General features: G+C 37.1%; 4 protein-coding genes and 1 non-coding gene across 6 annotated transcripts; 3 read left to right on the forward strand and 2 right to left on the reverse strand.

The window, feature by feature from the left end:
• Positions 1-4040: 4040 nt before the first annotated feature.
• On the reverse strand, positions 4041-4731 carry LOC143540117 (uncharacterized). Its single transcript, XM_077033261.1, has 4 exons — positions 4642-4731; positions 4487-4573; positions 4264-4383; positions 4041-4184 (listed from the first exon to the last, which is right to left on the reverse strand). The coding sequence occupies exons 1-4, from the start codon at positions 4729-4731 to the stop codon at positions 4062-4064; spliced, it is 420 nt and encodes a 139-aa protein (XP_076889376.1). The 3' UTR covers positions 4041-4061.
• A 236-nt stretch (positions 4732-4967) lies between these two features.
• TRNAA-UGC (transfer RNA alanine (anticodon UGC)) lies at positions 4968-5040 on the forward strand. The gene has a single exon. It is a non-coding gene; the product is annotated as a tRNA-Ala (tRNA).
• Positions 5041-10397: 5357 nt separating this feature from the next.
• On the forward strand, positions 10398-12310 carry LOC143540128 (uncharacterized; the record flags this gene model as incomplete). Its single annotated transcript, XM_077033273.1, has 2 exons — positions 10398-11170; positions 11327-12310. Coding segments are annotated over exons 1-2 (1626 nt in total), but the record flags the coding sequence as incomplete, so codon positions are not given.
• A 1305-nt stretch (positions 12311-13615) lies between these two features.
• LOC143540118 (ABC transporter B family member 19-like) lies at positions 13616-18723 on the forward strand. The gene is made up of 8 exons (XM_077033262.1): positions 13616-14518; positions 14616-14670; positions 14749-14924; positions 15022-15186; positions 15271-15566; positions 15665-15981; positions 16051-18188; positions 18254-18723. The coding sequence occupies exons 1-8, from the start codon at positions 13616-13618 to the stop codon at positions 18599-18601; spliced, it is 4398 nt and encodes a 1465-aa protein (XP_076889377.1). The 3' UTR covers positions 18602-18723.
• A 149-nt stretch (positions 18724-18872) lies between these two features.
• LOC143540124 (nuclear pore complex protein NUP107-like) lies at positions 18873-27315 on the reverse strand. Of its 2 annotated transcripts, XM_077033269.1 has the most exons (24): positions 27180-27315; positions 26777-27072; positions 26620-26689; positions 26092-26207; positions 25958-25989; positions 25720-25845; positions 25483-25641; positions 25160-25252; positions 24915-25082; positions 24163-24261; positions 23413-23630; positions 23259-23316; positions 22459-22547; positions 21905-22036; positions 21553-21675; positions 20963-21076; positions 20655-20843; positions 20382-20556; positions 20083-20230; positions 19808-20010; positions 19585-19726; positions 19358-19518; positions 19159-19275; positions 18873-19078 (listed from the first exon to the last, which is right to left on the reverse strand). In XM_077033269.1, exons 1-24 carry the CDS (start codon positions 27272-27274, stop codon positions 19010-19012), a joined length of 3192 nt encoding a protein of 1063 aa, XP_076889384.1. In that variant the 5' UTR covers positions 27275-27315; the 3' UTR covers positions 18873-19009. The 2 variants fall into 2 exon arrangements, with proteins under 2 accessions (XP_076889384.1, XP_076889383.1); XM_077033268.1 differs by having other exon boundaries at positions 25483-25845.
• Positions 27316-27772: the final 457 nt, after the last annotated feature.

Genomic DNA, 27772 nt, shown 5'->3' on the forward strand with positions numbered 1-27772 from the left:
TCACCGTCAGCCCGAAAAAACTGTGTATGGGGCTATTCACCTAACCGACCATATTTTCGGTCCTGGAGACCTCCATCGAATATTTTATAACCCTACGAAAGAATCGGATCAACTTGATGTCCCTAGAGCTTTCCCGTGGCCCGTTTGAAATTTTGCTACTACGACCAAAGGGGTATGTTCACCGTCAACCCGAAAAAACTGTGTATGGGGCTATTCACCTATCCGACCATATTTTCGGTCCTGGAGACCTCCATCGAATATTTTATAACCCTGCGAAAGAATCGGATCAACTTGATGTCCCTAGAGCTTTCCCGTGGCCCGTTCGAAATTTTGCTACTACGACCAAAGGGGTATGTTCACCGTCAGCCCGAAAAAACTGTGTATGGGGCTATTCACCTATCCGACCATATTTTCGGTCCTGGAGACCTCCATCGAATATTTTATAACCCTACGAAAGAATCAGATCAATTTGATGTCCCTACAGCTTTCTCGTGGCCCGTTCGAAATTTTGCTACTACGGCCAAAGGGGTATGTTCACCGTCAGCCCGAAAAAACTGTGTATGGGGCTATTCAACGAATCTGACCATTTTTTCGGTCCTGGAGACCTCCATAAAATATTTATGACCCTACGAAAGAATCGGATTAATTTGATGTCCCTAGAGCTTTCCCGTGGCTCGTTCGAAATTTTGCTACTACGGCCAAAGAGGTATGTTCACCGTCTTCAAATCTTCAATAATCCATCTCGAGTAGCTCATGACTTGACTTATTTACTCCCATAATACTCATCAAATTCTAAAGCTTATCATGATTTTTTTAAGTAGTTATAGTTCACTGTAGGTCCCCCCGAGGCGTCGCCGATCGATACGAGATCCGCACGAGGTCTAGGAGTGCGGAATCCTCCTAGACTCGTTTATTGGTGTAGAAGACGAAGAACACGATTACACACAAACACATACACGAACAAACACACGAACGGGATAAACACATCTGCAGATCTTTTATATAATAACCAAAACACATTACATACCAAACACGAAAACAAATGACGGCCGACCCGAGGTGAGCTCTACCTCGGGTCGTCCCACACGACTCTCCCTCTCGGTTTCTCTCTAGACAAATAAACTGAACACAAAAACACTCTTAATTTTCTGGATACTCAAACCTAAACAAGACACGTATATATATATCAAAACAACTTCGCGGGTTACAACTTCGCCTACGGCGAAGTTGTTACAACTTCGCCTATGGCGAAGTTGTTCTAACTTCGTACTTCGTTTCCCCTGATCAGAATTGCATAGCGACGGTCACAAAATGCACCAACAGACTCCCCTTTGACCGTTGCTCTCAATTCTAACAAACACAAAAGATCATCTGTTACAAAACATGCACCAACAGACTCCCTCTTAACTGATGATCTTCTGTTTGCTCTTCAACCAGCCGTGTCTGAAACTGTCGTGTAGCTTCACAAATCTACCAATCACCCAGCGTCTTCCATATCAGATCTCCCCTTCAGTGTAAGCTTCACCGACTAAATAGATTGAGGTCTTTGAAATGCATGCATCCCTGTGCCTAATTGATCATCTCAACCAATCACGTGAGTCCTTCTGACTTCACCAACACGTGAAGTTGGGCTCCCTCCACAACTTCACCAACACATCGGCATACGATAAGGTTTAATCTTCAACTACTCAACATCAAGTGATCAATTTCATCACAAAACCACCTTGACAGAATCTAACACACATGACCATTAATTAATCCGAAGCATCTTCAATTACCAGGGATAACGATCAAGAACATAAACACGTTAACTCCCGATTAAATCCAACTTGTTCCAGAATTTTCACTTTAATAAATAAGCATCACGTTTCAGGATCCAATTCTCGAACGCCTTGAAAATAACATAAATAATATGCTCTGACCGCAATCCAGTAATGACGAAAACCTTCAGTTCAATTTGACTTTCTTCAGTTGGTCAACCTCGAACAACAACTATTCATTGCCCACAAACACCCAAATATGTGTCAATATCCAGTATCAATCAATATTCCATTCACAACCTCAACTCCAAATCCAGAGTTGACACGTATTTGTTCACACGTAAGACCAAGAGATAACAAGTTTCACTCGTTGACGGAACAACGTCTTCGGTCTCACAATAATCGTGTACACCTGGCCATACAGACGAAAACTCCAAACACTTTTTTTTTTTTTTTTTAACTTCGCCTAAAGTCAACTTCGCTCCTCCTTAACTTCGCCTGACAGATAACTTCGCCTGAGATAAGCGAACTTGTGAGGTAGGCGAAGTTGTGAATAACTTCGCTTAACCTTATATCTTCGGCTAAACCCTAAAATTTAAGCGACAACTTCGCCTGAACCCCATAACTTCGCCTGCGGCGGCTGTTCGGCCAGAAACGCATCAGAAACGTGCCAGAAACACCAAAACGCAGATCTCGAACCATAGCATAAGAGCCTAAGGCTCTGATACCACTTGTAGGTCCCCCCGAGGCGTCGCCGATCGATACGAGATCCGCACGAGGTCTAGGAGTGCGGAATCCTCCTAGACTTGTTTATTGGTGTAGAAGACGAAGAACACGATTACACACAAACACATACACGAACAAACACACGAACGGGATAAACACATCTGCAGATCTTTTATATAATAACCGAAACACATTACATACCAAACACGAAAACAAATGACGGCCGACCCGAGGTGAGCTCTACCTCGGGTCGTCCCACGCGACTCTCACTCTCGGTTTCTCTCTAGACAAATAAACTGAACACAAAAACACTCTTAATTTTCTGGATACTCAAACCTAAACAAGACACGTATATATATATATCGAAACAACTTCGCGGGCTTGGGCTTGGGCCAGTAGGCGAAGTTGTTCTAACTTCGCCTACGGCAGAAGTTGTTACAACTTCGCCTACGGCAGAAGTTGTTACAACTTCGCCTACGGCGAAGTTGTTCTAACTTCGTACTTCGTTTCCGCTGATCAGAATTGCATAGCGACAGTCACAAAATGCACCAACATTCACAAATAATATTAGGAAGAATGTGGCAAGTTGGAATAACATAAAAGTAAATTAAACAAGTTGCATTAGAAATAATTTAACAAGTTGATATAAAATAAAGTTTAATTTATTAATTGGAATCAGGAATAACACAATGTAGTGGGATGTCTAGATATATCCATAAATAGAGTATCATTATTGGAATAACACATCAAAATTCTATGTCATAAAAACTTTTTGGCATCAAAGCCTAATAAAAAAGGCCCTAAGCTCCTTATTGCATCCAATGCGGACCAACTCCTCACCGCCAACGTTGAAAGGAAAGAAGCAAGGAGGGACATTAATTTGATGACTCGTGTTAAGCTTACATCAAAATCGTTTGATCATCGATTGTGACGAGTGACGAGTGATTACTTGCTTATAGATTGACATATTAGGCCAACACTAACTTGATGGTTGTGTTACATATGTTGGTAGGTATATGTTTGGTTTTATGCACTTTGACTTGATAAGTGTAGACTATTTCATAAATGCATATACATGCCTAACTAATCTTAAAATTGATGAACCAATTAGTTGGGTTTACAAAATTTATAACGGCCGGGTGAACATATAAATTGGAAACGCATAATAAAAGAGATTTATACTTTCTGTTGCGATTCAAAAGGTGATAGTAGCGCAATTGTTACCCGTTTGTCTTTTGTTTCTGTTTCGATGTAATCAATACATTTCAGTTTCAAAAAACTATATAATAAATAAGGAAAAAGATATAAAATTTGTATGAACCATAATTATAATGTTTTCCATAAGCAGCCCAATAAATTTAACTGTATTGGGCCATGTTCTAATTGGACATAATCTATAATAGGCCCTTATTGTAATACAAAAGTATTATGTATGTTCAAGGTTAATAATAATAATAATATGATTTGCATTTATTCGAACATCGTTTAAAACGACTTATAAACCAGCAAAAAACATATCATGAGAAGGAAAATAAAGCAAGCAAAATTTAGGTATATTTTGATGATAATCATTATTCAAGCTTCTGCCTTCACTTTTTCGATCAAATCCGCAGCATCTTGAACAGTTGAAATGTTCTCGGCTCCACTTTCGCCTATAGATACTCCAAACTTTTCTTCCAAGGCCATCATAATCTCAACCTGCATGTTTCAATGTGTTTAGAGCCATCATAATCAACTTTTAAAAGGCGGTTGAAAAAGAAAGAATTTAGTTAGTTACCGTGTCAAGAGAATCAGCACCAAGATCCACAAACTTGGTTGCAGGGACGACTGTGCACTCGTCAATCGACAACTGATTAGCAATGGTGGCTTGCACTATTTTCAGAGTCTCCGGTTGAGCCTGCATGCGCATGCATATATTAAATATTAGATGCTAAGCATTGCTTAATTAATGTGTTTCTAACTTTTAATGATTTTAATTCATATTTATTTGACTAACTTACAAGTGAGCATGAAATGTTGGTCTTGAAGCAATGAGAAAATGGTAATGATCTTTTCTCTGACTTGAAGAGTACAAACCTTGGTGCACCCTACAACAAAAAGGTGTAACAAGTTTTAAAGCACATTCAATAAAGCTGTAAAACATTTCTTAAAATACCGAGATCATAGAGACGCTAGCGAGTTGGTTGCATTGTATTTTGGGAGTTGTGCGAAGGACAACGGCCGAAGTTGAAACAAAGGAAGCCATGGGAATTAAAATAGGAAAACCAAAATGAATTCAATTCTTAATTTGTATGTACAAATAATTTTTTTGTGGTAAATTTATAGAAGGTTGGTATGATAGAAGGCGAAAGTTACAAGATGATAGCCTTGCTACTATATTCATTTTAGGTGATGAAAACAATGTATAAGTTTTGTCAAATTTTGAAGTTGCTCTTCACAAGAAATAGACTGGATTGAAACTAAAGCTAAGACAACAAATGCGGGGATGTAGCTCACATGGTAGAGCGCTCGCTTTGCATGCGAGAGGTACGGGGTTCGATACCCCGCATCTCCACTTTTTATTTGCCAATATTGATGTTTGTGACTTGGTTATTATTATGCTTATTATATAGCTTAGGCGTTCAATGACAGGTTTGATCTTTGTTTATTATTGTTTTATTACACGGAAGATTGACCCATAAACTCCAATCCTGCTTTGTATATCTTGGTTGAGTGAGGACCTTAACATTTGTCTGGCGGTGTGTTTAAAATTTGGTTGGTGTAACGTACCGTTAGTAACTTCGTTAAAGTTTGGTCGGTCTAATACTGGCTTACAATAATTGGTCTGGATCATATGTGTACTATTGATTTATAAGTGTTTGTAACTTTGTTTAAGGTTTCAACATAATTACTAAATGAATATTAATAGTTGATTATAGTTTATTAACTTATTCTAGATGACTAATTGGCCTTTTTTTATTAGTCTAAATCTAAAAGCGAATACATTTTGTCTGATAAATCATTTGCTTTTTGTGACACTAATATGTGCTTGTGAATGAAATAAATTGTTAAAGCGGAATTAGAAATTGAGACTAAGAACAAAATCGATTACAAGAACAATCAAGAACAAACGAGATCACAATTGTTGATTGATCACCAGAACAAGTTTATAGATGTGAAAGAAAAGTGAAGAAAAAGAATTAACCCTAATTGAAGAAAACCCCCAATTATATATGCCCTAACAACAAACTCTAACGGCTAATAACTACTAAACAAGAAACTGAACCAATACCTTGAATCTGACATGGTCTATTGTCACCTAATTGAACCACTCCTTGCTTCTCTAACTTCAAATCTTTAAAGAAAGCTTTATTAGGAGTCATATGATAAGAGCAGCCTGAATCTAACACCCATTCATTGCTTAAACCTTGGTTAGACACCACATACACCTCTGCACTATCATACCCATCTTTATTATCATCTACTGACCACCATATTTCTTGTTCTGATTAAATTCACTTTTCTTCTTGTTCCATTCAGGACACTCTCTTTTAAAGTGTTTATCCGAATTACACACAAAACACCTTTTCTTTCCCTTTGACTTGGATCTTGCAGCATTATTCTTACCCTTGAATACTCTCTGTTCAGACCTGCCTCTAACATATAACCCATCAGCCACATCATCTCTACTCTCACCCTTCTTATGTAACTCTTTAGAATTCATGGCAGATACATCTTCCATTGACAAACTTTCTCTTCCAAACATAAGAGTATCTACAAAGTGTTCATAGGACCTTGGTAATGAGGCCAAGAAGATGATAGCTTGATCTTCATCATCTACCTCTACTTCAATATTTTCAAGATCAAGAATGATCTAGAGGTCATTTGAAAAGTGTAGAGCCTTTTCTTTGAATATAAATGATTGGCCAAAGACTTGGTCATGTATAAGGTTTCCAGTTTCCCATACACCAGCCGCAGTTATCTCTTTTGAAACTTCACGGAGAACTCGATCACCAAGACTCAAAATTATTGCACTATGAGCCTTCTCAAGAATATCTTTCTTTTCCTTGTCTTGTAGAGTTTCGGGTAAGGGTGGCAAACCCAACCCAAATGGATTGTTTTGGGTCAAGATGGATAAACTTTAAAAGTAAAATGGGTTAGGATGGATCATAAAAATTCTTCAAGTGGGTCAGGATGAGTTGAAAATATACATGTGAGTTTCATTTATAGGTTAAAATGGGTCAAAACAAAATATCCAAGTTATCCAAAAGTTATCTAATTCAAAATACCCAAACTACAACGTGCGAAACAAAACTCATTCGAAACCCAAAAAATGATCAAAACGAAACAAAAACCCCAAACCGACTAAAACGAAACTGAACCGAAATAGAAAAATGACCTAAACGAAACACAAAAAACCGGAATGAAACCGAAAAACTGACCAAAACGAAACAAAAAAGCGAAATGCAACCGAAAAGCTAACCAAAACTAAACAAAAACACCGAATCGACTGAACCGAAACAAAACTGAATCGAAATAGAAAAACGAAACAAAAAAAACGATACGAAACCGAAAAGTTGACCAAAACGAAACAAAAAAAAAGCGAAATGCAAATGAAAGCTGACCAAAACAAAACAAAACCATCGAACCGACCAAAACGAAACAAAAAACCGAAACGAAACTAAACCGAAATAGAAAAACGACCAAAACGAAACAAAAAAATCGAAACAAAACTTAACTGAAATAGAAAAACGACCAACACAAAACAAAAAAACCAAAACGAAACTGAGCCAGAATAGAAAAACGACCAAAATGTAACATAAAAAAGCGAAATGCAACTGAAAAGCTGACTAAAACAAAACAAAAACACTGAACCGACCAAAACGAAACAAAAAAACCGAAACGAAACTGAACTGAAATAGAAAAACATCCGAAACGAAACTGAACTGAAATAGAAAAACGACCGAAACGAAACCAAAAAAAACTGAATTGAAACTGAAAAACTGACAAAAAGGAAACATAAAAAAACTAAATGCAATTTAAAAATCGAATCAAAACGAATCAAAAACACCGAACCGACTGAAACGAAACGAAACCGAAATAGAAAAACGACCAAAACGATACAAAAAACCGACATGACACCGAAAAACTGAACACAACGAAACAAAGAAAAGCGAAATGCAATCAAAAAGCTTACCAAAACGAAACAAAAAAAAACTGAAACGTGACCGATTAAAATAAAACAAAATGAATCGAAACGAAACAAAATAAAACGAAATGAAACCGAAAAAACTGACTAAAACAAAACAACACTGAAAACGAAAAAATTGAGAAATCGAAACCGAAATCATTGAAACCGAGCAAATAACGAAACCGACCGAAATGAAAAAAAAAAAAAAACAAACCGAAAAAAACCTGAAAAACTCGAACCTGAACCGGTATAAAACGATTTTTTTTATTGAACGAGGATGACGGGGAAACATTTTAGTTATTTTACATTTTACATTTTTTATTTATATTTTGAGTTATTATTTTTTTAATAGTTTTTTTAAATATTTTTTTGAAAGGTTTTTAAAACCCTTTGTATGTCAACCTTAACTTGGGTCAAGATGGGTTAGCTTTACCCATCTTGACCCATATCCATCCTAACTCTCTATTTTAAAAATTCATCCTGACCCATCATCCAAATCCAACCCAACCCACTAACATTGCCACCTCTAGTTTCAGGCATGTTAGGTTCACCCAAAGTGCATCAGAGATGCCTTGATGAACTAACAGGGCACGCATCTTCACTCGCCACAGACTAAAATCATTCTTCCCATCGAACTTCTCGATGTCGAACTTTGCACCGGTCACCATGGATGAAACTTTAATTGAGTTGCAGGTTTTCAATCAAGATCGAGAGCCGAAGCTCTGATACCAATTGTTAAAGCGGAATTAGAAATTGAAACTAAGAACAAAATCGATTACAAGAACAAACGAGATCAGAATTGTTGATTGATCACCAGAACAAGTTTACAGATGTGAAAGAAAAGTGAAGAAAAAGAATTAACCCTAATTGAAGAAAACCCCCAATTATATATGCCCTAACAACAAACTCAAACGGTTAATAACTACTAAACAAGAACATTTACAATTTAGCCCCTGATCCTTTTAACAGTCTTCAAATAGTAACCAGAAACTTTAACTATCAGTCATATGACACTTTTAGCCCAAAGTTCACATAAAGCCTTCTAGATCAACATGAGTTGACTTTAACCATTGAGTGACTATTGACAACCAGACTTATTATCAATTTCACACTCAATATTCAACATAAATAACAAATTAACGGCTATATATGAATAATAAGAATAATATTGTTAGTTTTGTGTACACTCCAGACTCCACCCGCTAATCCCTCTATATTTCCATATCTTCCAGTTTTCAAATGGAGTAAAGCCAGCCAATACCATCCACTTAACGAATATAATTTTGTTTGACTTATTTATTTAGGGATGATAATTAATTTACTTATATATTTTTGGATGATTTATATCTTAATTACCTTCATCATCTCCTCCGGTCCTGGCTGGTTGTTTGGCCTTAATTCAAGGTCTTGTGTTTTTAGCTCCCTTGTATTTATAGGGATGCTCTCTCACGTAATGTATTGCATATCAACATATGAATGTATAAAACTATTCTTTCTTACTATTAGCCTTCCACTTCAGCATATAATATTGTGATTCTCAAGGTATGCTCTAAATTTTGCATAAGTTCTTGTTACATATGTGAATTTAGTTAAGGTTTTTAGTTGTATTCGTTACTCGGTTTGCCTTATTCTAGTATAAGCAAATTTTCTTGTTACATATCTAAAAATGTTTTTGTGTTAAGTTTCATAGCATGTATATATATATACATTTACACATTGGGTTAAGATGCTGATACACCTGTGCTAATAGATACATTTATTGTAATCCAGGTGGTTCATTTAGCCTCTAAAGGAGTACGTGACTAAGGTGGAACAACTTTATATGAAACTTAGCTAGAGCGTGTGCTCGAGGTGTGGCTGCTGGATTTAACCATGACTCGGTAGCAGACCTTCAATTGTTTAATGAGAGGTTTGGTATGTATCACCCGCCTAAAGTAAGATTATATTATTTTTTGTCAACTTAAGAACAACTTATAACATAGATCAAGAATCAACCAATAAAAAAAGGCAACACTTTTCATTTTGGTTTATTTATTAATAATATTAATTTGGGGATTCTATTTTGAATGTATGATTTATGATTAATCATCTTGATTGAAACAGTACTGACAATGGTGGGTCACCTTGATTAAGAGATTCAGAGGGCCTCTAAATCTCAAAGTGTTTTGTTTTGTAGCATTGGATCCTTTAATTTGTTCTTGACAACAAACACTCGTGGCCCATGTGCATTATGGATCACGCCCCTCACGGATCATTTGTCATCAACCTAGTTTTTATTTTGGCTTTCAAAACAAATTATTGTTGTTAATACCATTCATTCTAGATCATGACCAAGTTTGAATGGCGGAAATTTTATAAAAAAAAAACTAAACTAGCAAGACGCTAGAATACACCAAACGAACCAAAAAGTGTACATTTTAAGATATTTCTTTTCTTTTTTCTTTTTTTTTTTTTAGTTTTAGCTACACTTATTGGTCAATGCTATAGTTGAAACGTACTATTTCATTTTTCAATTATGGAAATCTTTCAAATATAAATATATATTCCAAGATATTAAATTAGAGAAAAGTTAAACAACACGTCCTACTTAGAACTGAATTATTATTATTATCATTTGTTTTTCTGATAGGTGCTGGTTTTTTTTATTCTTTTGGTCGCTAAATTTAAAATTGCTTATCGCTAAATTTAAAATTGCTTATAACAAAGGAATGCCAAGCCTGCCCTTACAAAGATTCAAAGTTGATACAGTTTCTACAAAACCGTTGATTGTTTCTTCTTGTTTGGTCAAATTAACTAGTCAGGTCAAATCAGTTAACCACTTCTTCCACTTCCTTAAAAGAGTCCGATGATGATGATTCAATTCTGATCAACCATGACTTTGAATACTCCTACAAAGAAATCGGGTTCGAATATTCAGGAAGCTCTTGCTGCTGCTACACAACACACAAGATATAAGGATGATGGTGATTATGTTAACCGGTATATTTGTAGTAGTAGTAGTACACCTCTATCTGGGAAATTTGTTCAAGGAGGATCTGGATCAAGGAAATTAAAAGGGAATCAAGGACTCAACGACGAGCTTCAAATGAAAGCGAACGAGCTTGAAAAGCTTTTTGAACAGCATAAGCTTCGACTCCCTAGAGAGACTTCGGGTCAAAAGAAGGCCTTTGACGTGGAATCCGATCAGATAACAAAATTGTCATCTTTCCGAAAGCAGGTTGAAACACCAACTGATTCTCCGGCTCAGCAGAGTTTTGATGATGATTCAAGAGGGAAGTTGTATGATAGTTACATGAAGAAAAGAGATGCAAGGCTTACGGAACTATGGGATTCTAATGGAGTCGAAAAAGAAGCTAGGATGAAAGAAATGCATGATGTCCTTGAACGCCAGAGTTATGAAATGAAAGCCAGACTTTCGTGGTCTGCTGATAAGCATAATTCTGCATCTAGTGCAAGTCGACGTGCAGAAAGGCGCACATCATTTAACGCTCAGTCGGCTTTAAACAGAGAAGAGGTAATGTTATCAGTTATCATCATTAGTTTCATATGCTTTATAATCTTCATCACTTAAAACATGGTTTTTATTATTATTATTATTATTATTATTATTTATTTTTTTTTTATTATTTTTATTTATTTATTTATTTTTTTTTGTTAACTGTGATGGCAGAATCTAGATTTTGGGTCACTTCAAGGTAAACTACCGCAACCTCGCACCCCAGCTGCTGCAATTCCTAGATCCACTACAAGACTGGCCTCTACTTCCGGTAGAAGGCGGCAGCAGCCCGATAATAATCCTGTTGCACAGTCTGTCCCTAATTTTTCTAAAGAAAACACAAAGCCTTATTCAACACCTACCAAATCATCATCATCTGCAGCAGCAGCAGAAGTTCGGTCTCGGTTAAGAAACTATACACGCAGCAGAAGCACCAATGAAGAGACCCCTCCTGTCAAGGAAGATAAGTCAAGGAGGTCTCAGTCATTGAGAAAGAGTTCTGTGACTTTATTTGAGAGCTCAGAAGGTGTCGCTTTGTCACGATCGAAAAACATGGAGCCGAAGCGGTTTTTGAGAAAGAATACTGCTAAGTTGAAAGCTTCAATGGCGCCGCCTAAAGCTATGAACAAGGAGGAAGAGGATGAACCTCCAAGTGTGGCTAAAAACGATTTTGAGGAACAGTTTGATAAAACCGCAACCGAAGATCAAGTTGTAGAGGAGAGCGAGTCAAGAATGAGTCATGAGTCAGCGAAATTGTTGGATTCTGAATCAGAACACTGCAACACATCACAAGTTGATTATGCGTTTTCTTATACTCAGGAAGCGTCTGAAGTTGAATCTCCGACAACGAGCCCTGCCTCTTGGAATCCACACGCGGCAGAGGCTAATGCTGCTCGAATGAGGAAAAAATGGGAGATCACTCAAAAACCGAACCTGATTCCTAGTTCTTCTGATGTTCAGTCTCGTAAGGATATGACTAAAGGATTCAAACGCTTGCTGAAATTTGGAAGGAAAAGCCGATACACTGAGAATTCGGCTGACTATATTTCGGCCACAACTTCTGAGGGAGATGATGACACTGAAGATGGAAGAGATCCCACCAACCGATCTTCGGAGGATGTGAGAAAGTCAAGAATGGGTTACTCGCAAGGTCTCACCCAGAGCGATTTTCATAGTGGTGAAGGTATAAGTCGGTATAACGACTTTTTTTAAACAGTTTAATGAAGTCTTTAAAAACATTGCATTTTGTAATATTTTGTTCTCTGTTCTGTTTTTGAATTGAAGTGCATAGATTGCAGAGTTCGATCCCAACACCTCCTGCAAACTTCCGTTTGAGGGAAGATCATTTGTCTGGAAGCTCTATAAAAGGTACATTCTATAACTGATATGTATAATAAGTAGTTTGCAAAATCTGAAACTTTCAATTTTAAGCTTTTAAGTGGTTGGTTTTGAATTGAAATCCTGTGTTGTGGTTTTATATTAAACAGCTCCTCGATCATTCTTTTCGTTGTCAACGTTCCGAAGCAAGGGAAGCGAGTCAAAACCAAGATGAGTTTTATGTTTTGAAGGTACTGTTTCTGATCAGAGGTATGTATAGTTTAATTAATGTTTTGAGTTGGGATGCACACTATTATTTTGCATATCTTTTGATGACTCAGAAACAATTATTTGGATGAAAAGATCTACAGTTGGTGTAATGTTGTTAACTTATGTAGGTTTTGTAAGATATGTCTTCGATGCATCCTATATGCATATTCTTAAATTCCTTTTAACTTTGCGTTCTTACTGAGGCGAAGCCTGCTTATGCTGTTTGACTTGGTACTTGTTCTAAGATCAGAACATCAAATATTTGTATATTCTTAAATTCCTTTCAACTTTGCGTTATAAATGAGAAGTGAAGCCTGCATATGCGGTTTGACTCGGTACTTATTCTAGGATCAGAACATCAACTACAACTACAACTTCAATTCTTTTATCTATTCTTTTTATATGTATACTTAAAATTATCTTTATGTTACTTCAAATCATTGTATTTAAATTCATAACTATAACTTTTAACATGAGTATATATGTAATCAAGTTAACTCCTAAAAGATATGAATTATAATTAAGATGATTTAGTTCATGCAGTTTGGAATTTATGGCTATTTATGTACTACACAGTTAACATATTATTACCCTTGGTATGGTATCAAACAAAAAAATATAATCATCATTGTTAATAATGTGAACAAACTTACATATATATAAAACATAGAAACAAACACCAGCTTGTACACAACATTGGAAATTAAGTATTTAATAAGCATAAGGATAAACCAAACATAAAAACAAAAAAGTTGTTTAGGCAAATACTATGCAGATTTAAATTTAGTGTTGGGACTTCGGAGAAACATAGGTGTCTTCTCCAAACATGATTAATTAGCTAAACATTATGCGTGTCAACCACCACTTTCTAATTCAATGGCTGATTCCTCCTTTGAGATAGAGTCATCCTCTGCCGCTAACCGCCGTCAACGCAAGCCTCACCACACATCTCCAACACTGTCCCATCAGTCTCCCGCCTTGTCTTTCTCGAGCTCCCATGCATCCTCATACGCTCGTAGAGCCAGGGGTACGCGTGTCCCACCAACCACTCCTTTCACCTCAGACACTGACCAGTCTTGGCAGGCTGAGATCTCGTGGCGGTATGAACCAACAGCCTCTCGAGACACCCATGGAAGCAGCCTTGGTGCCGCCTTAACACCGTGGGCTGAGCCCTCACCTAGTCATGGCAGCCGTGGGTTTCAACGGTCAGCTAATGACTATTACTTGTCTAGTCATAACGCTGCTACAGGCGGTGTTGGTGTTGGTGGTGGTAACTTTAACATCTTTACCAATCAATCCTATGACCAATCCAATAACTTTAGTCATGTCTCATTGGGTAGAATTGAGCTACAAAGTTATGTTGCCAAAACTACCCTCAACAAGTCTGCTACTTTCGCGGACATGGTTACTAGTACCGATAGAAAAAAAGGCCATTTGGCTACTGATGATGAGGTTAGTGCGACTGATGATGATTTAGAGAACGAATCAAAAACAAAACACGATGGTAGTCATAAATACGTTTATGATACTCAAAAGTATGAAGACGTCGAAGATCTTGATGACGACGAAGAAGAAGAAGTTGCACCACCGAAACAAATAGGGGTTCTCGGTTTGTTTAAATTTGCAACAAAGTTGGATATTTTGCTTGTTATGATAGGCAGTGTCGGTGCTTTGATCAATGGAGGATCTCTACCTTGGTATTCTTTACTTTTTGGACTTTTTGTTAACAAAATTGCTTTGGATGATAACAATGATGAGATGATGAAGGATGTCAAAAGGGTAATAACTAATAACTATAAACTGTTACTTGTATATATTCTGTTTATAAAATATATTTATGTTTAGTTGCTTCCTCAATGTGGGATATGAACTTTAGATATGTCTATACATGGTGGGATTGTCCGCACTAGTCGTCGTTGGAGCATACTTACGTAAGCCTCGATCATCCTCGTCAATTCTATAAATGTATACTTTATACAAATGCTACACGTACATTTAATTATTTACAGAAATTTCTTGTTGGCGACTGGTGGGAGAGAGATCAGCGCATAGAATCAGAACCGCGTACCTAAAGTCGATTTTACGACAGGACGTCGCATTTTTCGACACCGAAATTAGCACCAGTGATATCATGCATGGGATCTCAAGTGATGTTGCTCAAATCCAAGAAGTTATAGGGGAGAAGGTACAACATTAAAGTTTCAAAAAGATTAAGTTTTCAACTAATTATGTGCTTATAATTAATAAAGTTTGCCACTTTGGCTTGTGTTTGTACAACACAGATGGCACACTTTGTTCATCACTTGTGTACATTCATATGTGGCTATATCGTTGGGTTCATAAAGTCATGGAAGGTCTCTTTGGCAGTACTTGCAGTTACTCCGGTAACAATGTTCTGTGGCATAGCGTATAAGGCAATTTACGTCGGCCTAGCTACAAAAGAAGTGGTACTATACTTAACGATTTCCAAAACGTATTCAAGAAACAAGCATACATTTTTATCACTCAAATATGTATCATCATACTTGCAGAACTCTTACAAGAAAGCTGGTGGCATAGCAGAACAAGCCATAAGTTCAATCAGGACTGTTTTTTCGTTTGTAGCAGAGCAAAAACTATCCGATAAATACGACGCATTATTGCAAGAGTCGGTTCCGGTGGGAAAGAAACTTGGTTTTGCAAAGGGTATTGGAATTGGTGTTATATATTTGGTTACATATTCCACTTGGGCTTTGGCTTTTTGGTATGGATCCATCTTGATTTCAAAACATGAAATATCTGGTGGTACCGCCATAGCCTGCTTCTTTGGAGTCAATGTCGGTGGCAGGTAACTAAGTAACTAACTAACAACTAACAACTGACCAGTAAAACTGATTATCCAACTATTTACAAGTAATAAAATAAGCACAAACGTCGGTTTTCCAGGGGTTTGGCGCTATCTCTATCATACTTTGCTCAATTTGCACAAGGGACCGTAGCAGCTAGCCGAGTGTTTGAAGTTATAGAGCGAATCCCGTCCATTGATCCTTATTCTCCTATGGGGAGAAGGCTCTCGAATGGAAAAGGAAAAATCGAGTTTGAGAATGTTTGTTTTGCATATCCATCTCGTCCGACTGTTCCTATTCTCAACATGCTCAATTTAGTGGTTCCATCCCAAAGAACTTTAGCACTAGTTGGTGCTAGCGGTGCGGGCAAATCAACTGTTTTCGCTCTTTTAGAGAGGTTCTATGATCCTCTTCAGGGTAAGTTTTAACTATCTTAACATGTTAAATAACCAAAGTAACATGAATATATGTAATATGTGCATGTAGGTATTGTAAGGTTAGATGGTCATGACATAAGAACATTGCAAGTGAAGTGGTTAAGAAGTCAAATGAGCATGGTGGGTCAAGAGCCGGTTCTCTTCGCAAACACGATTCTCGAAAACATTATGATGGGCAAAGAGAATGCCACGAAGAAAGAAGCGATTACCGCTAGTGTGGCTGCGAACGCACATAAATTCATAGCGAATTTACCACAAGGTTATGATACACAAGTAGGAGACAGAGGAACCCAACTCTCAGGAGGCCAAAAACAACGCATTGCATTGGCCCGAGCCATGATCCAAGACCCTAAGATCCTTTTACTAGACGAGCCCACAAGTGCACTAGACCCCGAGTCAGAGATTCTCGTCCAACAAGCTATTGATAAAATCTCGAGAAATAGAACCACGATGGTCATTGCTCATAGGCTGGCAACCGTAAGGAATGCTGATCGGATCGTTGTTATGGAACAAGGATCCGTTATCGAAAGCGGGGCCCATCAAAAACTTATGGAAATGAATGGAGCTTATTTTTCTCTCATTAAGCTTGCATCCGAAGCGGTATCATCAAACTCTAAATCCGAGAATGCTGAAATGGAAAGAAGACAGTCTATACACGAAGCGTCTAGTGCTCAAGATATTTTAAAATCAAACCACGTTTACGAGATTTCGAGATCAGAGTACATGAAATCAGTTCAAGAGGAAGAACAAGTGGAAACAATAAAAGTAACCAAACCAAGATCATACATGATTTCAGAGGTATGGAGACTACAGAAACCCGAGGCGGGTATGCTGTTTATCGGCATAGTTTTGGGTATGGTAGCAGGCGCTATTCTATCAATCTTTCCGTTGGTTTTAGGTGAAGGACTCAAAGTCTACTTTAATCCCGATACTCGTACGTTGAAAAGAGATATTAGGAACCTTTGTTTGGTTTTGGTTGGACTTGGTGTTGTGATTATTCTAGCCATGACTGGTCAACAAGGGTTCTGTGGTTGGGCCGGTTCGAACCTCACCAAACGAGTTCGCAGTTTACTCTTTCGGTCCATAATGAAACAAGAGCCAGGGTGGTTCGATAGTGATCAAAACTCAACTGGAATACTTGTTTCCAGGCTATCAAATGATTGTATAAGTTTTAGATCAGTTTTAGCAGATAGATACTCGGTTTTGTTCATGGGTTTGAGCTCGGCTGGTGTGGGTTTAGGCGTGTCATTCTATCTCCAATGGCGGTTAGCCATTTTGGTAACTCTAGTAACTCCTTTTACACTCGGGGCTAGCTACTTTAATCTGCTAATCAACATCGGACCAAAGTTAGATAATGCTGCTTATGATAAAGCTACTACAATCGCTTCGGGTGCGGTTTCAAACATCCGAACAGTAGCGACTTTCGCAACTCAAGAAAAGATTGTTAAATATTTTGAACAGTCCTTATCAAGCCCAAAATCAACGGCTGTAAAACGATCTCAGATCACAGGGATTGCATTAGGATTTTCTCAAGGTGCGATGTATGCAGCGTATACTGTAATTCTGTTGTTCGGGGCTTACCTTGTGAAACAAGGCCACGCGTCATTCGGTGATGTTTACAAGATCTTCTTGATTCTTGTTTTGAGCTCGTTTTCGGTTGGTCAACTTGCGGGCCTTGCCCCTGATACTTCCACAGCTTCAACCGCGATTCCTGCGGTTTTCGATATTATTAACCGGATTCAATTGATTCGTGGGAAAGGAAGAAAGATTGAAGGTTCTAAACCGTTTGATGTAGAGTTCAAGATGATTACTTTTTCATACCCCTCTAGGCCTAATGTGATAGTGTTGAAGGATTTCAGTTTAAAGGTGAAAGGCGGGACCATGGTGGCGGTGGTCGGAGGTAGTGGGTCCGGAAAATCGACGTTGATTTGGTTGACACAAAGGTTTTATGATCCTGTTAAAGGTAAGGTTTTAATGGGAGGAATTGACTTGAGGGAGCTTGATTTGGTATGGTTGAGATCTCAAACAGCTTTAGTCGGTCAAGAACCCGCATTGTTCGCCGGTACCATTCGAGAAAACATAGGATTTGGAAATTCCACTGCTTCATTCGCAGAGATTGAAGAAGCCGCTAAAGAAGCTTACATTCATAACTTCATATGTAGTCTCCCAGAAGGCTATGAAACTGAGGTATAACTATAACTTAAAATTTATAAATTTATAAATTTTAACCTATGATCTGTCTCTACATACAGGTAGGTCAGAGTGGAGTTCAGCTATCTGGAGGTCAAAAACAAAGAATAGCAATAGCAAGAGCAATTGTGAAGAGATCAAAAGTGCTGCTGCTAGACGAAGCAAGTAGCGCACTCGATTTAGAATCAGAGAAGAATGTTCAAGAAGCGTTCAGGAAGATAACAAAGCGCACAACCACCATTGTGGTGGCTCACCGCCTCTCAACCATCAGAGAAGCCACTGTGATAGCGGTGGTCCAAGATGGGAAGCTGACAGAGTATGGAAGCCATGACAGGCTAATGACTTCCCATCATGATGGTGTTTACGCTAACCTTGTACGTGCTGAAACAGAAGCAAATGCTTTTGCTTAGTGAAACAACATTCATTGAGAGATCATATGTGGATCTCAACATACACCCATAAACTATAAACATGTGTGCGCTTGTATACATACTTCTGGTTTGAGAACATTTATCATTGTATTCCAGGTGTTAGGAAGATAGACTTTGTGTTGATTCATTGTAACTATTTAGACAAATTTTCTTATATACGCCAGTAGTTACTATGTTGCAGTCAACAAACACAAAACATGATTATCAATTAGTTTTATCCTAAAGCTGAGATAGAAAAGAACGACAAAGGCGAATTGTAAAATGCACAAAAAGAATAACATAATACAATCTAGTGAAGAGTTGCTACCAAAATGTACTATAACATGATAATACATTACCTTAGTCTCAAATATTGTAACAATTACCCATGGAATAGTACAGAAAAATTCATGCAGCCGACCCCTCAAGAAACTCCATTTTCGCTATACAGTATTCCCTCTCAAATAACAAGAATTCCTGAATCGAATCAAATCAAATCAAGTCAAAAGTCATGCCCAACCACAAGCCTATAATATACAAAAATAAGCAAAAATCACCTGCAATTGGTTCTGGCTAAACAAGTGAAGGATCCCGGTTTCAGATCCAGCAACAAATTCAATCAACTCGTCATGTCTTTCATGTGCCTTGCCAGACTCCATAAGCGAGACAGAAACCTACAATTTTAACAAAGAGAAGTAAAGACAATGATAGCTAATTTACCTACCTACCACACATCAAATGAAAAGACGTGCGTACCTGCATGCACCGAAGAATAATTTCTGGAATACAGCACCTGCGACACAAACCACGCAGAATATATGTTGCAGGGTTCCCGAGGGAACCATCAGTTCCACAATACCAAGCATCTAGTCTCAAGATCTCCATTGTTACACCAACTTGAAATCCTGCCAGTTCACCTGCAATGCAAGACCAAACTTGTCAATAATGTCTAGTAGGGCCTACACTCGTTGATTTACGTTTACCTTTAACACCAGCTGCAATGACTGCCGCAAGAACACCACCATCAGCAAGTTTATTTGGGCCAAACCCATCATTTTCTGTTGCACAACATCGAAGTGCAATCTCAACAGAGGAACTGTCCTTTGCAGAAACAGATACATTAACCTGAAACATAAGATAAAACAATATATATGTATGTATGTACATTTATGCATCTTCTGTATTCAAAAATGGAAATTTACATACCTGTAACTGATGGTCTGATACAACTTCATCACTTATTGAAGAATAAAAGGCACTTGTGAGAGCTGTGCACAAGGTGGGGTCCGGGTACATACATTCACCAGAAGGTAAGGAAAGCATTGCAGTGGCATGCAATTCAATGTTTGTAGGTTCCATTAAATCATAGATGTTATCCTCAGTAGGTACCAACCAATGGTTTTCTTCTCCTATTATGTTATCAATAATTACTAAGGTACAAAAAAATTGAATAATAAATATTATAAACAGAATAAACTCACTCAGTAGCAATGCCATTGATGAGGATAATGTTTCCATGGCTACCATATTTGCTTTCACTTTTTCTTCTTTTGAAACATCATCTCCAGCATTTTCTATCTCTATTTGCAGCCAGTTACGGTAGGTTGCATCACACGAATAGTACTCATTCTGTTAAGTAGAAGTAACTTTAAATTTTAATATGCTGAGTTTTCAAATATAAATTCTTTGCATTATATGTTATGTACTAAGTGAAAGTAACATAAACATATATAGAATATGGAAAGCAGATATATTAAGTGATGTTTATTTAGAAGCATACCCAGTCATGGAACTCTCTCAAACTATCAGAAATTTCATGATCCTCAGCAGAAATCAATGTTTCTGATGGATGTTTTAAAGGCTCAGCAAGTAAACTAAGCAATGTATGGGCCCCGATTGGCATTGCTGGAACTCTCCACATAGAAATTAAAGCAAATTCCCGGAACAGTACATTGCTGAAAGTGGAAAACATAAATACTGCAACTATAAATCATGGACACATTTTATGAAGCTTGATTTTACTAGACAGCAGCTACAGAATATAAATAATTACCTGTGCATCAGGGCTCGGTGAAGAAGTTCTGAGCTAACTCTTGTAGCGTCAGTAATGGTGGAGGGGGGTGTAAAGCAAAGCCACTGAACGACCATAGCTTTTTCAAGACCCTTCAACCTGCATTGCTCTGCCACGTCAGATGACACGTCAGCTTTTCCAGCTTTAACTTCTCGTGATCTTGATAAAACCCTGTTGAAGTAGTTGAAAACATCAAACTGAGACCAGCAATAGAATGACTTGATAGCAAAAAAAATGTCAATAATGCATGCCACTATGTCAGAATTAGAATGAGAATGATAGTTAAAAACCTCTCAACAATTTCCTCAAAGCTTCCCTTTTCAGAACCGCTATCTACATCATCCCCGGGAGAAAACGGTAGGTATTCTATAGCAGAGAGAAAAATTTTATATCTGACATGAACACTGCCAACATAAAACATTAGAAAAGCATTAAACGGTGTATCAACGGACATATATAGCACGTAAAACATACTGCTTCAAAGCTAATCAGTAAATATATTGTTAAAATACATTAAAAAATGATTTATCGGTGGACCTATTTGATATTTGTAATTAATATAAAATAATTACTGGTACATTCCATATCAACATAAGCAACAGTAAACAATACTCTCCTTAACGAAAAACAGAGAAAGGTATGACTAAATCCCTATGCCTGATAATCGAATGCCCCATAACAGAAGAAAACTGAAATAAGTATAACTAGTGGACCAAAATCAACATTTTTTGATGATTTGTAATGAGAAATAGGTTAACTTGGAAAAGTATCTTACAGTTATTAGTAAAGAAAACACTTCATTTCTACGATGACGCGATTACATAGAGTTTCTAATAAACATCGAGATAAAAGCAGAGCTTGAATTCTGAAGATAATTTACCTGCTATTTAACCGTAATTCCATCATATGTACAAACAGATCAATGCAACGGTGGCGTGCAAGCTGAGATGCATAGATTCCAACCAACTCCTCGTGTTGTTTTGAAAAGAGAAACATCACGTACCTGCCAAGGTCTGTCCAAGTCAGGTATTTGCAGAAATTATAGAAACGAGACACCACATATTAAAAGAAAAACCGGTCCACGATTCAGAATAAGGCTCTTGTGTTGAAATTAGCACAAAATAAAACCGATTAATTGTTACTAAATAAAAGAAGTAAAGAACTAAACTATGAAACATGTAAAGGCTCTAGATACATAAATCAAACATCAGCCATTATGCAAAAATACTCACATGTGAAGAATGAGGTCACCAAGATTCATAATCTTCTCCTTGAAAGAGTCCTTCATTTCATCAGCATGTAATAGACGAAGCACGAGAACTAAATGTGCCCCAAAGCGTATCATCTGAGGATCACCATAAGGCCTGCCAGAAATAACAATTTTGTCATATGTAAACTGAAAATTGTCATAGCTGGGGAAAAAAAAGCTGCTTAATCTATTTTATCAACCTTAAAAGTAGTACAGAAATCAGGCATAAAATATAGAATTGATTTCACATATATCGTTATAAAGTTTAAAATAACACACATTAGATCTACCCTTTAAACAGGGAAACAAATTAGTGTAGGTAACGGATCTTATTTTAGTTTCTTTGATATGAATCAATATGATACTTTTAGGGTTTTAAAAGGGTCAATGTGATTTTATGAGAACTGAATGTTACTCATAATAATTTGAACTTTTAGAGGGATATATCTAAAACTGCCCCAAGTATCTATGTTGCATCCAGCCATATCACTTTTTTAAAAACAAAAAAAAATAAAGAAAAGAAAGTAGTAAAGTTACCGGAAGATATCTTCATTGCCTCCAGAAGGAGATATCCATGACCAGATAAGATCAAGTAAACCAGGAACATCCCCCGTCATTAGATTCATCTGTTCAAAAACGAAATTCAAAAGGTTTTACAAAGTATTCACAATATCACATAAATTCATACACATAACCCAATATGTGCTCTATAAGTAGGCATGAACTTAACGTTGGTGATATACATAAAAAATAATTCTCAACTTCTTAAATTATCAATTATCATTCTATATATGAACACACAATAACAAAGGAGATCTATTGTTATTCCCATCGAAAATTGACAAGGTAACTAAAAATCCCAATTTTAAAAATGCAAGTAACAAAAATATCTCTCATCGACAGGAATGAAAGTTTGATGTTTGACTTAATAGGAGTGCGTTTACTTACTAGAATAGAATCATAGAATGGTGGAATGGGATTGAAAGTGGTATAAATTGTTTGGTTGTGTTAGGATTATAGTAAGGGTATAAAACCCACAGACAATAAAACTGTAGACCCCTCTATCCCCCTTATAGGCTTAGAATAATAATTTAAACATTAATCCAAATACATAGAATTTTATTTTATTTTGAAATAATCATACAATATCTCTCCTCCTTTCTTTAAAACCTATACCCATATACAAACCACAAGCGACCTAAACTAGTCAGAAACTCATCTCTCACCTAGTGGCAAGAAAGAAAATTTTGCTACATTGTCAAATTTGGGATCTTAGGTTACTTTTCTTGGCAATTTTCTCAAATAAAATATGAAAAAGAGGTGCATAATGTGCTGACCTCAATTTGACGGTGTTGTTCCTTGCATCCCCGGCTTACAGCTTCATGTACAGACTCACTAAACCATCAAGAAAAAGATAAGAGTTACTGGTGATTAAAAACTAGATAAAAACACCAAACATCTGATACTAAAACAAGATCTCAGCACATCTACCTTGAATGAAGCTTTTGAAGAAGGGCATAAAGGTCAAGTGGTTGTTGTTTTAAGACTTGAAGCGGCCAATTTTCAGGTCCATGTAAAGATTGAGAGCTAGGATCCTGTCCAGGGCTTCTTTCAGTTGCACCATCAGAATTGAGCTTATCGAGCCCACCGGATAATTCCACATCAACTTGAACATCAAGCCATGACTTGGTTAAAGCCCAGCAAGCAGACTGCAATTACCAGCTTTCATGACTTAATAATAATAACTTGCTATAAAATGTAGACCACCTAACTATTAAAACACTTTCAGAGACCATCCAAGCATCAACTTGACTTCCATTAGACAATTCCAGCAAAAAAGCCTTTCATGTATAAAGCTTCTGTCACATTAAAAGGTTGTGAAAAATGACAAAAATGACATAAAGCTTCCAGATGAGTGGTCAAAACATATTTGAGTTGATTCAGGGATATTTTTTACGTTTACAACCCCAGAATTGACAAAAGATTTAACATTAGAAACGTTTTGTAATTGTCAGAATTGGCGTAAATGAAACCAAATTGATACTTGAGTGGCATCTATATATAGCTGTTTTAATATGTAGTTCGTCATCGTAAAAACTTTTGAATACTTGGATGTCCTATGTATGTATTAACCCAAATAACTTCAAATAGATGATGAAAAAGCAAAGGTTACTGCACTGTAGAAAAAAGTAGCAAGCAATGAAAAGCCAAAAGAGGGGCATTCCTTGCCAAAAACAATACCTCCCAGTCAGAACACAAGGGTAGAATGCGCTTCACATTACTGCAATTAACAGCATATATTGCTGCTTCATATTTACCACTCTCTTGCTCTGCAATTTTCTTTAATACATGAAGAATAATTAACAATAATAACGACAGTACGAAAATGAAATACTGAAAAAGAACTAAAGCATCTGTGATACTGACCACGAATAAGAATTATGGGCAAACTGCATAACTCAAAATGCACTTTACCGTTTTTCTCAATTTTAGCAACCAACTTTAAATTAGGTGCAAAATAGAAACCAGTTTATGCTTTGTTGCCTATTTTAGCAACAACTGACATGTTCACCTGGTAGTCCATTTTTTTGCTGATTTTTTTTCAAAAACTGATGATGTGGCATCTTATTTGCAATTTAGTAGTTTAGTGTATATGATGCATACGCAAGATGACACTTTATGTAACATTTACAAATAATTTTAAATATAAATTTAAAGAAATTGAACAATTTTTTCAAACATGTGAATAACCTTTATACATTAGCATGTTTTCAATATGCATGGCATCAGCTGCAGCAGCAGGCACGGCATCAAGTCATCAACCGGTGCCACGTCATATATTTACAGGTAAAACCAGTTAAATATGAGATTACTCACAAAAATCAGTAATAAACCGTAAGTTGGTTGATATGCTGTGCCTAACTTAGGAATTTTCTGTAATATTGCCTCTTCACTAATAAAACAAAGTAAATAGTCAAACTATTCTCGCCTACCTCTGATGCACAGTAAGATGCCCATTTCCACAGACGCCTCTGATTATTTTTACCACTTTCCAGTTCCAGGGCTTGCAGAGATCTGTTCTTCCCATTTCTTATTAAGGCTTCAACAGAAGGAGAATGGTCCAACCCTCCAAAAGAGCACAAGGTTGCAGCCCTCCATGACTATCCACACAACAGTAAAAATTAACAAAATAAGAAAGATAAAAACAATAATTACACCTACAAACTGAGATACAAACCTGTCCTGCAGCACGACAAAGATTGCATGCTTCTTCCAACCTTCCAGCCTTTAATAGAATCCAGACATCCTCCAAAAGAGACTCATCTTGTTTCTGTTTGAATGGAAAAGGTAAAGCTTAAAACTGACTAATAAGATAAAAATGGATGCTACATCTAAAACTCTTAACAGCCAATGTCACGTTGCTAGTTAAACAGATTCAGCTGATTTAAAACTAACATCTAAGATAGCAAGAAAACAAGTCACTGGCTGCTGGTTTTACTAGTATCACTCAACATTATAGCATAAAACTTAGCTAAAAGATCAGTAACAGAAAAGGAATACTTTGTCATCAGGGAGTGGTTGAGCATGTTCACGGGTTGGAGCATCAAAATCCAAATGCTGAACAATCTTCTCGCTTATGGAGCCTTTCTTTAGAAACCTTTGGGTATGATTCCAAACTCCAGAGGTAGGCAGATGTGTGCCGACATGAGACCCTCGTATCTGAAAAATAAATAAATAAATAAATAAATAAAGCCTCCACACTTGTTGATGACGGTACTTATAAAACAAAATGTTCACCTTGTTCTCCAAATCAAGGGCCTTCGAGGCTAATCCTTCAAGCCACTGAAGAAGTCTAAGGCATAACTGTGCTGTATGATCTTCAGCAGCAAATAGGCAAGCTTCCAGATGTGAAGTTGGCGGTAACTGAAGTAAAAGGGAAAATAAAAACATTAGCTCCAATAGAAAAACTAAACGATAAAACATTCTGGTATTAGTAACATAGGTGGACTAGTGATTGAACATAAAAGTTTCATACCACTATCCAATCCTCAGGAACCTCTTCATTTCCTGCACAAATTTGGAAAGATAAAGAAGATATAAATTAAATACTCAAAAAAATATTAACAAACTATAACAAAATGATAAGGAGATAAAGTGTGTGAATCATGCCTTTCCCATATAAATACCACAAAAGGGACCAAGAAGCAGCCTCATCAAGCAACACCCTGGCCTTTTGTCTCATCAGTTTGTCCTCAACGATCCTGTGTCTCTCACTACAGCTGTTACTGTAGACCACCAAGAAAAATGAGTTGTCAGCAAGACCTAAAGACTATAGTTACATTTACCATGATTTTGTTTGAATAATGTAAGCCCAAATTTTCAACTACAACTTCGTAGAGATGGAATCACAAGATTCCATCTTCGCCCTAAGTGCCCAAATTTCACTTTCAAAAGTCGAACAAATATTTGAACATCATTTTAAGATAACGTTTCCAAAGAGCGAAAGGAAAATAAAACTCGTATTTGTTTCGACTTTCAGAGATACTTGATCATGTATGCTTGATAAGTTTCTCTCCTACGCTTTTCTAATTAATGGATGATAGGGATCATGTGTTTTCACTAACATGCATTTAATCAAACAAAAACAATCGAAGCAAGTAACACTAAACATAAACTAATTAGGGATACGCAACATACTTAATCGACTCGGAAACATTGCGGCACGCTCCTTCAAGTCTTAGTATCAAATCAGGAATAGACATCAATCCTGCAATACATTACACAACCAACTAAACGAACCATCCTTCCGTTAAAAGTTAAAACATAACGTCTATATCATTCACAATGTATGCACCTTGAAGAGCCGAATCGAAGAGAGACGCAAACAAAGAAAACGTAGCATCTGCAGTATCCACCGACGCATCTTCCTCATGCTTGAAAACTTTTAGGGCTTGCGTTCTCGATCGGTCGGTATCGGACACTCCTCCACGGCTATCGAGCGAAGGCGACCTGCGTTTGAAAGGAGTGTGTTCTGACTGATCAGCAGCATCAGAGTGGTCAACTTCTCGTTTAATATTGTCGAGGTATAACGCAGCATTGCTGAACTTGGATTGGTAAGTCTCTTGGTGCGGTGAAGGCGAAGACCGTTTCCTAAATGTATGTATGTATGTTATGTAATAATCTTAACTGATAATATTAATAATGAATATAGAGTTTGAATGATTGAATTGAGAATCGGAAGCATGATAATTAGATACCCGTAGCGGCGGTAGCGTTCTCTGTGAGCTGAATCAAGTGGATCGAAGTAACCGGGAGAAGAAGTATCCATGTCCATGTCCGTGTTCATGCTCATTACAGTTTGTCCAGTGAGGGTTTTGTTGAGCTTTAAACCCTAGACAAAACGCCGATTTTATTTCAAAGAGGGATACGATTTGTGCTTGCTGGTCTTTTAAGCCGGGCTCATTCCTAGCTTGATAAAAACTTGAATTAGGGCTATTTAAAGAGCTCGGGCTTGTGGTTCGTTTGATAAAAGTTCGAATAAACCAAACTAAAAAAGCTTGATTTAAAACATCCTGAGCTGAGTTGACTCATTTTTGTAACTGAGTCAAAATCGACCCAAGCTGGGCTCGTTGGCTCGATCTTATGCTCATTTAACTTCAAAATCAAACTTGAGCCTAGCTGAGGTGTCTTGTTTAATTTCGTCGAGCTCGAAACCACACTCTCTTGACTCGTGAACAGCCCGAATTTGAAACAACTCGATTTGAGTTGGCTCATTTTTGTAACCGGGCCAAACTTGTAGCAAGCTCGGCTCGGGTTATGGGTCAGCTTGTTGGCTCGATCTTAGGCTCGT

This window comes from Bidens hawaiensis, unplaced genomic scaffold (genome assembly GCF_021521415.1).
Source record: "Bidens hawaiensis isolate Kalapana, Puna unplaced genomic scaffold, B.hawaiensis_p1.1 tig00012137_1, whole genome shotgun sequence".
Lineage (NCBI taxonomy): Eukaryota > Viridiplantae > Streptophyta > Magnoliopsida > Asterales > Asteraceae > Bidens > Bidens hawaiensis.